Here is a 14,359-nt window from a genome sequence, read left to right on the forward strand (position 1 = left end):
GGTGACGTCAGTGCTCGCGGCGACGCCAGAACGCCACGGCCGGCGGAGGAGGAGGAGTAGGAGGCGGGAGGGGGGGTATCCTGCTCCAGCGCTCCACGGCCGGTAAGTCTGGCGGCGAAAGGACGGGGGGGGGAGGGGAAGTTTCCTCGGTGTTCCCCCCCCCCACGCGTTCTCTTGTAAGGCCGCGCGCAGGCGGCAAGCAGCCATGGCCGTTAACATCGGTTCGCCGTTCCCTGCCGGCCAACCCCGCGGCCCTGAGCATTTCTTAGCCGCTCGGCGAGGTTATTTCATGGCAGGCAAAGGGCATCCGATGGGTATCGCGAAGGAGTCGTCGCGAGCTTTTTTCTTTTTCTTTTTTCTTTCCCTTCTCCCCGCCCCGAGAATGTGCAGCACGGTTTCGCGTCCGGTTTTCCTGGTGGGGTTGCAAAGCGGCGATGGGGCTTCTTTGCTCATCCCAATGAAAGCGTAGGTCTGGAAATTGGAGTCTTGGTAGAAGGGGGCGTTGTGTGCAATTGACGCCCTTTACGAACCTGGGCCTTTTAAGCCTATGCTTTGGAATGTAAACTCCCGTTTTTAAAGTTATTGCTTGCTGGGTTTGCGTGCAACTCTTGGTAAAATAAAATAAAAGCTATACCGCAACACAAGGCCGTTCGTGTGCCAGGACGGTGTGTTTAATTAAATTTACCAGAACATAGTTAACAATTCCCTCCCCAAAACAACCTTAGGAAAACTATTCAAAATAAAGTAGTTAGTTTAGTGATGTTGAAATTGCATTGCTCTTGTCCCCAAAATTTCTGATTAGTCTTATGAAAGGTAATGATTAGATTCTTAGACTGCAACTCTCATCCATCTCATTTAATTCAGTTGGGTTTCTAAATAAGTACATAACGCTATAGAAATCCACTCTTAATGCTGTTTGTCTTGTAAATGGTACATGTAAAACTAGTCTTTATCTCTTATTTTCTTTTTTTAAAAAAAATAATGCTAAAGTTTGTGCCAATTGTACCCATAGCAGATTGATGTAATGATTGAATTCAGATCCGCCTTTAAATACTCACCAAACTATGATGCTGCCTGGCATAAGCATGTGGTACAAAATGATGGAAAAGTGACAGCATGTACCTCACACTGTCATAATGCAAACTCAAGCCTTTCAAATTTGTTACTTAATGTTTGATTTGCATTAAATTTGCATTGTGACATTACAAAACATGTTTCAGTCCTTTGCTCTCCGTAAATGAGGATAACTCATAGTCAACCAAACAGTCAAAAGTATGAGGTATTTAAAAGGGAAGCTCTTTTGATAGACCCTTTGGAACAGATTCCTCTACTTTCTGCTTTTCAATCAACTTAATCTATCTCATAGGGTTATGAGAAAAGATTACAGGGGAACCGCATATAATATCTTGACTTCCCACATAAGAGTAGAAAATTTACTAAAGCAGTTTTTTCCCCATACAAATTATCTCATCTATTATCTATGGTCAGAGATTCTAGTTTTGGAATGTAAATGTGTCTGATATATACATTGCTGTTTACTGTAACACTCAGTAAGGCATGGAGATATAGCCCATACAAATTACATTTTCTTTTTTTAAGACCATGCTGTGCTTATCAATTTGTGCTAAGCTTGTGTAATTTGTGTAATTTGTTCTTTTCTGAATAATTCTTGTGGTTCCCTGCTATAGATAGTAAAAGGAAACATTCATGAAATAAGTAAAATAAAAATAAAGAAAACATGTTACCCAGGGTATTCTGGAGTTAACATCACATATGATTGTATGTTGAAAAACACTGTTTAAGACAGTTGCCAACAGGTACTGTGTAATGGTCTTACATGATCCAGAGCATCTTTTTCCCTTTGGATCTCACTTCCCCCAAATATTTTCTGTTATATTTGCATATGTCATTTTTGTAAGAAATAAAGGTTGGGATTAAAGTTATTTTTATTCTCATCATAATCCTGTGTGATTGGTTAGGCTGAAAATAATAATAATAAGGATATGGTAATCCAGTGCCAGCCACATAACCATGGAGACGTCTTCGGACAGCGCTGGCTCTTTGGCTTTGAAACGGAGATGAGCACCGCCCCCTAGAGTCGGCAACGACTAGCACGTATGTGCGAGTGGAACCTTTACCTTTACCTTTAATCCAATGAGAGATGGAGGACTTGGATTTGCTGACCCATCTGAGGTAGCCAAAATGTCTTGGATCAGTCCTTTCTGTCTGTATATCTGTTTTTCCCCCTCACAATATGCTTGAGACAATGAGTGGTCTCTTTAAATCTCTTTCAAGAATTGATTATTATACAGAGGCCCAAATACAAAATGTGTTTTGCACTAACTACAAGATGAAGTAAATATTTTTATAATTTTACTTTCTGTATGTATCTATTATCTCTATATCTGTTTCTTCTGGAGAGCTTAAACTAGAAGGCAGCATTCCTTGAAGCCATCCTATTTTAGCCTTAAAGTAAATCTCTGTGTGCGAATTTCAGAGACAGTTGGTTTCAGCTTTATGATTGAGGAAGATTTTGAATTCAAGGCTCTGATCTAGAATTAATTATATTGTTCACTCTTTCAGTTCAGAACTATTGTGTCACTGTGGTTTTTGGTTTGCTTAATAATGTTTGCCTTATTTAAGAAGGATGCCTTGAGAACTGGGTAGATGAATATTTGTAAAATTATGGTTTTAATATGTTATTATTTATTTACCAAATTTACAGCCAATTGCCTAAATTTTTTTGGAGCTCTGCAAGATAAACTGCATAAAAAAATATATACTACAAAAGTACACAAATAAAAGATCCACATACAAGTGAAAACATAGAATAACATTAAATTTAAAAAAATTGCAACTGAACTAAGATGAAACGAAGGCCCCATTGTGCTTTTGAAGAGCTCTGAGCAGTTTCTGAAAGGCAATCAGGCTAAGAGCCAGTTGGAAATTCATTGGGAGGCTTCTCCAAAGGACTGGCACAGCTATTAAAAAGTAATGCCACTAACAGTTTCTTCATAGTAGATTTAATTGGTTGGACCAATTCTGATGGGAGAATGCAGACATCAGGCACCAAGTCATGCAGGTTAATATCAGCACTTAAAGTTGTACCTGGAGATCTATTAGTAATCAGTGTAAGACCCTTAGCATTTATATAATATGCTTCCACAGGTAACAACAGTCAGTATATCAGACAGTATAATTTGAATTAACTGCAGATTCTGTGAGATCTTCAAAGTCACCCCCATGTACACACATTGCAGTAATCTAAGGGAAGTCACTGTAGCAAAGTCCTCCTGCCCAGGTAAGGTCCACAATGGTGCACCAGCCAAAGTTGGAAAGTGGCTTTTATCTGCTTTTCTAGTAGAACCCAGGAAAGGATCTTACAGGACAGCTTGGCAATTAGTACAGCAATAGGCTATCTAGCTTTCCATATGGCCCAAGAACTCACAGCTTGCCCACTGAAGGAGCAGCGCCTGCACTGATCTTTAAGTGTCCCAATAAATCAGTGCCATTACCCCCTCCGATGTCACTGGCCCCAAGGCTTGATTCGGGAACTTAGACCCAGCTGAGAGACTTCATTCTCACTTTCACTCAGCCAAATCTCAATAATAACATCAGGCCTGTCTGTGCACATACCAACAAACCATGAATTCATATGTTTTTACACTAGACAGATCAGGCATTTAATAGCAGCACCCTAAGTAAGATTCACCAATCATCTGGGAGAACAGACTATCTGGTTTCCTTTGCTATATCTCCTATGGCTATGACTCTTGCATATGAAGTAATGGGATCACAGGAAATCTTTGTCGGCTTCTACTGAACACTTTGTAGCTTTCCCGGTTTTATACAGTAAGAGTTTCAGCTCCTAAAAAAAAAAAGTTGTGGTACACAGGCCATTTTCCTGGGAAATCTCTGACTGGCTCAGATAGAGAAAAGTTAATTGTTGATTTTAAGAAAAAAAAAATATTTTCCATCTCCACTGTACGAAAATGGCAGCCTATGACTTTCATTGAAGAAGCCTTGGTTTTGGAGTGGAGTGGTTCACATTGATATTAATAAAAGCAGTTTGCTTTTATTTATTTATTATTTGATTTACTATGAGTCTGAATGGATTCAGTGGTATACAGATCTAAAGGTGAAAAATGAAATTATTTAGATTAATTTTTAAAAAAACAGCAAAATAGAAATAAGTTGAAGTACCAGGGATCTGCTCTTAAGGAAGTCTTCTGGAACTGCATAGATTTAACCAAAGGAAGAATAGAATGAACTTTCTCATATAAGTTGTCTTGTATGTGTAGAGCAAGCTGTTTGAAAACTCAATCACACTATAGACTATGCTGAAATCTAGAAGTACTTTTATTTAAGATATACATAGTTTAATAAATAGGACATTGTATCTTAAATCCATAATATCAAATACTGTACTTTAAATTCAATCTGAAAGCCATCTAGAGACAAATAGAACCAATTTACTATTGGAATCCCATATCTCAATATTTTATAATTTATTCTAATCTAGTTTCAGAAAATTCTTAAAAGAAGCATATTACAATAAATTGAATTGTCATGGATGGCATAAAAATATATTAATAGAATAGAATTATTTTACTCATTCCTTTTCCTTTGTGGCTTCTGTTTTCCCTTCTGCTCCAAAGAGTAGTCCAATATCCAGAGCAGGTTTTGAGGACATTGAAGGGGCTGCAGAAGGAAGAATTGGTAAACTAGTTGACTTCCTTGCTGTCTGTGACATTTAATATTGTTCCATATACCGTGTTACCCCAAAAATAGGACATGTCCTGAAAATAAGGCCAAGCCTGATTTTTGGGGTGGGTGTAAATATACACCCTCCCCTAAAAATAAGCCCTAGTGATGGGGTGGGTGTGGCCAGCATAGGAGGCAGCCCTTTCCTTCCCCGGTCATCTCAGGGCTTCTTGGTTCCTTAATACAATCAGCTGAACCACTCAGGCCACCATTCACAGCTGATTTGCGGGTGCTGCTCCAGCCAGTGCCTACAGGAAGCGTGGCTGCATTTGCCATCGATTGTGGCCACTTCTGCAACAGGAGGCCAAGCGATGCGTCCCTTGTGCCTAGCGCCGGCCTTCTGAAGAGTACTGTAGCAGCAGCTATCCACAATCTTTTTATCCTTATTTCGTCCCAACCGTACTGGGCCACGTGTTTCAGGATGAAATAAGAGTTAAAAAATTGTGGATAGCTGCTGCTACACTTCGGAAGGCCAGCGTAAGGTGCGAGTCTCCTGCTGCAGAAGTGGTTGTGCCCGAGGAGCACTTTTGGAGAGAAGGCAAAGGGGAAGTGATTGCTTGCAAACTCGCGCCCTGCTCCCGCCTCTCTGCTGAGTGACTCCCGGCAGCCCCAGATGCCCAAATCCCGCATCTGCCCGGCTCTATAGTGCCCGGCTCTTTATCGAGGGCAGTGTCAGGTGGGGTGGAGGAGAAGCGAGACACATGGAGCAAGACAGGGCTCACTTCTCTTGCCATCTCTTTTCCCCCTCTTGCCAGGCATGGCAGGGATTCCTGCCCCTGCCCAAATTGGATGCAATTTGGGGATGGCAGGTGGGGAGGGGTGGGGCCAGGTAGACACGAGATGTGTCTTACCTGCCTTGCAGCTCTGTTGCGTGTCTCACCATTGTCTGCAGGGAAACACGTAGGGTAAAAAAAATCTCGCAAGTTCAATCAAACTTCTTGAATTTGCGAGAAGTTTGGTTTTATCCTACCACGTGTTTGCTGGCAGACAAAGGCGAGACACGCAACAGAGCTGCAAGGCAGGTAAGACGTGCGTCTTGCGTCTTCCTGGCTCCTGGGCGGGGGGGAGAAGAGACAGCAAGAGGAACGAGGCCCATCTCACTCCACACGTCCTTCACATGCCACCCTCCTCGATAAAAAGCTGGGTGCTGTGGAAAAGGGAGCCAGGCGTGCGCAAGCTTTAGGCATCTGGGGCTTCCGGGGGTCACCGGTAGTGGGGCGGGAGTTTGCAGGCGAGGGGAATGGATGGATGGATGGATGGATGGGAGGCGGGTGAGTACCTAGAACACTGAGGAGATTCCCACCTTTGGTTGCTCCAGTGAACAGCTGATGAGCGGCTGTGTTGTGTTGCCACAGCAGTGCAACATAGCAGCAGCCATGAGGAGGCCACACTCGCCGCCTCCTGCACTCCCAAAATAATAAGACCTCCCGATAATAAGGCCAAGCCCTTATTTTGGGGTTCAAAAAATATAAGACAGGGTCTTACTTTCAGGAAAACACGATATTTAACAAAATAACACAATAACAGAGTTGGAAGGGACCTTAGAGGTCTTCTAGTCCAACCCTCTGCTCAAGCAGGAGACCCTGTATTTTACCATTTCAGATAAGTGGTTGTCCATTGTCTTCTTAAAAACCTCCAACATTTCATTCTACTATGGCTTAAACAACCTTCATGTTTCTTATGAACATATCGTTCTGTATAAATGTGGACAAAGATTAAAGAACAAGGAGCTATTTTTAAGTGGCTAAAACTCTTAGCTTTATTATCTATCATTTGTATTTTAGTTTGAAGTAATGTAAGTTAAGGTCTTATATCAAGTTAAGATCTTTTATTAAATGTAAGTAAAGATTTAAGAGTTGTATAAATACTTGCTCTGTGTACAACAAAAGAACCATAAGATCATATCAATATAATTGTGTATGCCTAAAATAATGAAATGGATATTCTATAGTTTTATTCTTGGGTAGATAAAAAGCACTTAATGAAAATACAAATTGTTTATAAATGCGCACAAAGCCTTATTTTTTTCCCAAAGTAGGAGTTTGGGGGTAAAAAGTAACTTCAAGCTACATACTGTATGATAACAAGAATGGAAAAAAGGGGCAAAAGTGTATGTTTTGCAAATGTCATGTAATGTACATAGTCCTTGAGTTATGCTATTCATTTAACAACAGATCAAGGTTATGACAGTGCTGAAAAAAAGTGATTTACGATCTTTCCTAGAAGTCATGACCATCATACCAGACCATGGTCATGTGATTGTGATTTAGGAACTTGGCAGCTGGTTTGCATTTACAGCAGTTGCAATATCCTGCAGACACATGAACATGATTTGCTACTTTCCCAGCTGGTTTCCAACAAGCAAAATCAGTAGAGAAAGACAGATGCACTTAATGGCCATGTTTTTGATGACTATGATTAAAAAAAAAAGGTTGTAAAATTGGGTTTGATTACCTGGTGAATCACTTAAGATCACATTGTTTAATGACCAGAATTCCTGTCCCAATTGTTATCGTAAATCAAGGACCACCTGCATTCCTTTCAAAGGTTTGTTAGAATATAAATAGTTGAGATTTCACTTTTTGTGAATGCTCTAATCTTTTAGATTGGATTCAGCTAGAGCTTTACAGGAAGTGAATAGTTAATTTTGCCTTGATTAAACTTATTTCTTAGGAAAATCTTCTCATATTAATAATTAAAAATCACTCTTATCTTCTTTTCTGATAATTAATTAGACTCTGGAGAGAAGAGTTCATAAATATTCATATTCTAGCTAATTATGCATGAAAGGTTATGTTACAGCTTTCACTATTTGATTTGAGCACTCCTATATAGGGCCTAACTGATCTGCTGTGGTTACAGAAGCAGTTTTAACTTGTAGAGTGTATACAATTGAGCAAGCACTATAACATAATTAATTGGTTTATTTTAATTTTTAGAAGGGCCTCTTTATATGGTTTATATATCAACATAACAGTTGTAGCAATGATTTGATGAAAATATTGCTGCATTTTGTTTATGTCTGTTATGTATGAAATTACATTGAAAAGATGATTGAAATATTTGTTTTCCCAGGCCTTAGGATAGGGCTATTAAGTTTAGGTTTTTTTACTGCTACTAAGTTAATGGGTTTTGGCCTTTTCTATATAAGTTGCTTCTTTCTTAATTGTAAGTCTTTCTGAGTTGCTAAGAAATAGGGCAGCCTCAAAATTAAATTAATTAGTTAAATAATACCCTGCTTTTTTTCTAGGTGGTCCTTTCTACATGCATATATTTTTTCGATTTCTTTTCCCACAAGAATATTGTGAAATAGGTTGAGTTGTAAGAAAATGACTGGTCTAAGATCACCCAGTTAGCTTCCTTGGCAAGTTCGTGAACTTAATTCTGGTCCTAGTACAGTACCTTTACATTTATGTTACGCTCAATTTAACATTTATAATGGTTTTCTTCAATATTTTTATGCTGTATTTTTTAGGTGTAGCATAAACATTTCTTGTACAACATGAGCAACAGTCATCCACTCCGACCTTACACAGCAGTAGGTGAAATAGACCACGTTCACATTCTATCCGATCATGTTGGTGTTCTGATGAATGGGGAGGAATACAGTGACGTTACCTTTATAGTGGAAAAGAAACGTTTTCCTGCACACCGAGTGATTTTGGCTGCGAGGTGTCAGTATTTCAGGTGAAGTATAGTGTCCTATCCGATATACTTTGAATTTCTGGGTAAGCAAGATAAAATAAAAAGCCATTAAGAAATAACCTGATACTATCTGTCCAACAATGCCTTTTTTTTTATGTAAAAAAAATAAAAGTACATTTCTCTGCTATATTTGACTTTTGTTACATAAATATCTCAAACTAATAGGCTACATTTAATGAGGATTGAAATTCAGAATTCTTTCCAGCACAAATGGCTTTAACAAAACAGGAGTTAATGCTGGGAAGCAGATTATGAAATTTCTCATGTTACCTATTTATCCCCAACACTTTGAAATGCAAAAATCCCATAGAATTAGTTTCTGGTTGAGATCTGGTATTAAAAACTGAAGAGGAAGGCAGTTCCTTTTCCCTTTAATTCTGTTATTTTTTTCTTCATATTTAGAGTATTTTTTTAAGTATATAGTTTATTATGGATCAATTTATTTTTTCTTGCAGCATGTATAACTTTATATAATACCTATTATGTTGTCTAGTATGTAATATTGTTTGAAGAAAATACAATAGTAATGATTTCAGAATTTGTAAAAATGACTCCCCAAATTAATCTCCAAATCTAGAGCAAATGGATGTCTGTGATGGGTAATTTTATACATTTCCAAGGAATTTAATTTTTTCTTCAACCTCTCAGACTACTCCATATTTTATTTGGGGAGCTCCTACAAACCTTTGAATAACTATTCTTCAAAGGCTACAGGCTTTCAAGGGAAGGATGGAACACAGAGGATAAATACTGAGAAGTTCCTTTCACTAGCATAGTGTTCAGTATTGCCTTGTTTTTACTGCAAAACCTGCTGCATATAGTCTCTGCATGTTAAAGCAATATATAGCTCTGTCCAGGGATCAACTGCAAGTAATTTTTAACGGCTTGATACAAGCTGTCAATAGCCTCAAATCCAAACAAAATATTACAATATTTGTCTTAAGAACTAAGTGTGATCATTTTACAGTGATAAAAATATCATTCTTTTTGTTTTAGAGCCTGCATGATTTTATCAAATGCAAATTTTCCTCATTTTCCTTCTTTCTTTGCATTTGAACAGAGCGTTATTATATGGTGGAATGCGTGAATCTCAGCCTGAAGCAGAAATCCCTCTTCATGATACCACCGCAGAAGCCTTTACAATGTTATTGAAATATATTTATACAGGTCGTGCCACATTAAGAGATGAGAAAGAAGAAGTCCTGTTAGATTTTTTGAGTTTAGCACATAAATATGGGTTTCCAGAACTGGAGGATTCCACCTCTGAATACCTTTGCACCATTCTTAACATTCAAAATGTTTGCATGACCTATGACGTTGCTAATCTCTACTCACTACCTAAATTGACATGTATGTGCTTCATATTTATGGACAGAAATGCTCAAGAGGTACTCTCCAGTGAAGGCTTTCTGTCTCTTTCTAAGGTATGTAAATTATTTCGGGGTTTTTTAAAAGTTACTTTTTTATATATGTTTGGAAACATGGTTGAAATAGAATTTAAAACTATTATCCAAATGTTTATCTTTCAGTGGACCGGATGGTATTCAACAATGATTTTGCTTTCACTTTCCTGCATAAGCCCTTTCAATAATCAATCATTCCTGGAATGTATTTTACCTGGATAATCATTGTTCCATTTTTCAATTACAATTATTCCTCAGTTCTTAATTTTTCCTTCTCTGAAATGTGTTGAAACTAGGAAGATGCTTCTTGAAAAGGCTCTGTGTTCAGGAGGTTAATGTTTCTGTGCTTGCATGCAATTCTGTAATAGTTAACTAAAAGTATCAATATGTAATTAGAATCTGCCCCAATCTAGGAGGATTCTGGGTAGAGTAAAACAAAAACAATAATAGAAACAAAGCCAAAAAGAACCCACATTATAATAAAAAGCATCTTCACAAAACAAAAATAAGTTTCAGTAATGGACCAGGGGAACAGTTTTGCTCCAAGTTAATTTTATTTATTAATTTTATTAATAGGATTGTATTGAACTACATGATTTATATCATAGAAATGAATAATCTCATCTAGCTTCAGATACCTGAATGGTCAATAAGGAACTGCTGCTAATATTGCTTTTATGTAGGAAGGGCAATGTTTTTATGCGAATATGTGGGATGTAGGTATTATAAGCAAATGTTTATTGCCAACAGAATTTATTAGCTCACAATGAAGAGTTTGTACTGTAAAATTCAAATAGTATAATTTTACTTGGAGCTGACTGAGCAATCTTATATGACTGCCATTTCTTTTTACTTTTTAGCCAGCACTTCTCAGTATTGTACTGAGGGATTCATTTGCAGCACCTGAGAAGGACATTTTTCAAGCATTGATGAACTGGTGTAAACACAATCCTAAGGAAAGTCATGCTGAAATCATGAAGGCAGTGCGCTTGCCATTGATGAGCTTGACAGAGCTTTTAAATGTCGTAAGACCTTCAGGATTGCTATCTCCTGATGCTATTTTGGATGCCATTAAAGTTCGATCCGAAAGTCGGGACATGGACCTCAACTATAGGGGCATGTTAAGTAAGTATTTTGATACTTGCAAAGGAAGGTTTTATACATTCCTTTTTATTACTTTTAATTTAATTTCTTTTTAATTAAAAATATTTTAATTAAAAATGTTAGCCAGCTATTGCAGCTAAACAACTGTTAACCGGCAGAAATATGTAGCCTCTGATAACTGATTGTATATCCTAGTTATATTGCCTGATTCTAATTCATCTAATCCTCAGTAAACCAGTGAAATAGCAAAACCTTTTTTCTTGTTTTTTGGTATTTAAAGGTTGAGTCAATGAAAAACTATTCTTCTAATTAATGCTATTCTAAAATGAGTTGGGAATGCTACTGCATGGGGAATGTGTCACAGGAATTAGGGGAATGTTTTGTGAGCTAGTTTTGTTTTCTTGTTATGATTAACTTGAGGAAGTTGTCTTAAAGTCACAAGGAAATGGGTAGCGAGGAAATATTTGTTATTTGACTGATCTTCTATTTATGGAATTTTGAGATGTAGCCATCATTTTTCTGCAAAAATTCAAACAATGAATTCATGTTGAATATTTCTTCATTCTAAATTTCATTAAATTAAATAGCTGTAAATTTTTATGATTGGGTTTTTTTCTGTTCCCATATTCCATGTTCCTTTATTAGAATAGTATTTTTATAAAGAGGCTGTTTCTATTCACAAGGTAATTTCTAATTATCAATCAAATTTGATTGATTTCTCAGGAATATGCATTTTATGCATTTTATAATTATTCAAAATATTAGAGGTTTTTAACATGATTAAAAATTATTATTATTATTAAATGTATTTGCACCTATCTTACAATGGGGCTACTCTACAACAATAAAAAACAAGGAAATAAAAAGGAAATTTAAACGAAGTGAAAATAAAATAATAGAACAATAAAACAAACAATGAAAAAGTAAAAGATAATACATCAGTATGACTAGTAAAAAGATGAACAAGTGAGGAGCAGAGACCAAGCATTAGCACTTTGACTTATATATTGTTTCACATTCCTTTACAGCCCTCTCTAAGCAATTTACAGAGTCAGCATATTCCCCCCCACCCCACCCCAACAGTCTCACTCCTCATTTTACCGACCTTGGAAGGATGGAAGGCTGAGTCAATCTTGAGCTGCTCAGAATTGAACTCCTGGAGTGAACAGTGAGTTAGCCTGTAATTCTGCATTCTAACCACTGTGCCACAATGGCAAGGGAGAGAAGGTGGCATCTGCTGTCAATCTAGCAGCCACCTCCACAGTTGAATTCCCCCACTGGGTCCTCCAGACCAACTTGCAGAGCCAAGTCTTAATCAGTGGGCTTTGTTGTCGTGACTATCTTATTGTTTTCTTGATTAGTATTTATTGAACTTTTTTCATTGTTCTGACAAAAGTCACAGGGAAGAGATAGAATATCTTACGAATCAATTGGAAATGTGCTAGAAAGAAAAAAATAAACTACTTTTCATTTCTGTTCTTTCCAGTACCAGGTGAGAACATTGCTACTATGAAATATGGAGCCCAAGTGGTTAAAGGGGAATTGAAATCTGCCTTATTAGATGGAGACACACAGAACTATGATCTAGACCATGGATTTTCTCGACATCCTATTGATGATGACTGCCGTTCTGGTATTGAAATTAAATTGGGTCAGCCATCAATAATCAATCACATACGAATACTATTATGGGATCGAGATAGCAGGTAGGTACTAAGTCCTTTTATTTTTCATTCTTGGCCTTTTAAAAAAATGATATGAGCTTGAGAACATGATCATTTTATTGTCTTCAGATTCTGAGAACTTCAGCTGACACTAAGAAATTCAATTGAAGAAAATTTATCTGAATGGGAGTGATCTCAAGTACATAAAATCATTAAAATGAAATAACATTGCAGAATAATGAAATATAAAGACATGGTAAAATTAAGTGGGAATATTCATTTATTTTAAAAAATGAAATTAATATTTAGTTACACAGGTTCTAGAAGTTGATTGAAACTTTCTACTTTTAAGAGTGTTTTAATTATGTTGGTCTTTGACCATAATAAAGATTGGATTTGAGAGTCCTTTAAATGCCTAATTTCACTGTTGCTTTTATAAAAATACTGTTTTAAATATTTTATTACTACTTTAATAATTCCCTATTTTATTTTATGAACACCAATTTGATGTAGTAGTTAAGGCACCATGTTGAAAACAGGGAGACTGTAAGTTCTAGTTCCGCTTTAGGCACAAAGCCAGTTGGATGAGCTTTTCTATCTCAGCCCTAGGAAGAGGCAGTGGTAAACCACTTCTGAAAAATATTGTGAAAAAACTTTCAGGGACTAGTCAGGATAGTCACCACATGTTAATACTGCCTTAAAAGGGTACCAAAGTGGGGTGGGGGGTGGTTATATACTTGTAGTTTTGTGTGTCTTCTGAACTCTTTATAGAAGACAGATAGTACATAAATGTTTTAAGTAGATACGGATGTTGATAAAATACAGTAATGTATTTGATAAAGTGAGTAAGAGAAAACATTGTAGTAGAAGATAAACGTCAAGTAAAAATTACGGAAAAATGGGTTATAACACATCTACATATTCAAGCTGTTTATTGATGTCTATGAGCTACTAAACATTTTCAGGTTCCTATTGATTTTTTATGTACAACTTCTCTGGTTAAGTTTAAATTTTAAAAACTAAAACACAGAGAATATTTTCTGTTATATCTTAAGTGTGTTAAATATTTGCATTTACCTGAGAGTGAGGTGGATTTGTTGTGTACTTAACTATCTTGCCTCATAAAATTGATGGGTTAATCAAATTGTTCATCCCCTGCATTCTCAGAACTATATTCATTTTGGATTTATGTAAGGAATTACAGAGACAGAAGGAAGCAAGATTAGCTCATTTGGCCTAAATATAGATTTTTTTTTTGTCTAACATTGAATGTAACATAGTGATCCCCAGAGTGTATAAAACATTGTGTGAAATTTTTAGATAGATAACAGCAATATTTTTCAATTTATTTGTTCTTCAAGGTCGTACTCCTATTATATTGAGGTATCCATGGATGAACTAGACTGGATTCGTGTAATTGATCACTCAAAATATCTATGTCGATCTTGGCAGAAACTGTATTTTCCTGCCCGTGTCTGCAGGTTAGTGTGATGTTATTGTTTTGATTACATAGTATTTTAATATTGAAATAAATTGTTTTAATAGATTAGAATTAAAGTAAATGGTTAGTTCAGTACCTATTAGCACAAACCAAACTAACATTTGAGTAGATATATTGAAATAACTTTAACTAAGTGGTTCAAGCTGCTGATATCCTGAAATGTTAATAAAGGTAGCTTTTAGAAACATCTTATAAAATATGGTAACTAGTTGTTGCAT

The 14,359-nt window shown here is 36.7% G+C and overlaps 1 protein-coding gene across 1 annotated transcript in view; it reads left to right on the forward strand.

Moving 5' to 3' along the window:
* The window catches only part of BTBD9 (BTB domain containing 9), a 168,057-nt gene continuing 153,698 nt past the window's right edge, over positions 1–14,359 (forward strand). The window contains exons 1-6 of the mRNA XM_058168009.1: positions 1–102; positions 8,240–8,451; positions 9,530–9,893; positions 10,733–10,997; positions 12,463–12,682; positions 14,002–14,121. Coding sequence (XP_058023992.1) covers positions 8,267–8,451; positions 9,530–9,893; positions 10,733–10,997; positions 12,463–12,682; positions 14,002–14,121 — 1,154 coding nt within the window. The 5' untranslated portion in view covers positions 1–102; positions 8,240–8,266. The remainder of the gene's footprint in view (positions 103–8,239; positions 8,452–9,529; positions 9,894–10,732; positions 10,998–12,462; positions 12,683–14,001; positions 14,122–14,359) is intronic.

Source organism: Ahaetulla prasina, chromosome 1, assembly GCF_028640845.1.
Source record: "Ahaetulla prasina isolate Xishuangbanna chromosome 1, ASM2864084v1, whole genome shotgun sequence".
NCBI classification, from domain to species: domain Eukaryota; kingdom Metazoa; phylum Chordata; class Lepidosauria; order Squamata; family Colubridae; genus Ahaetulla; species Ahaetulla prasina.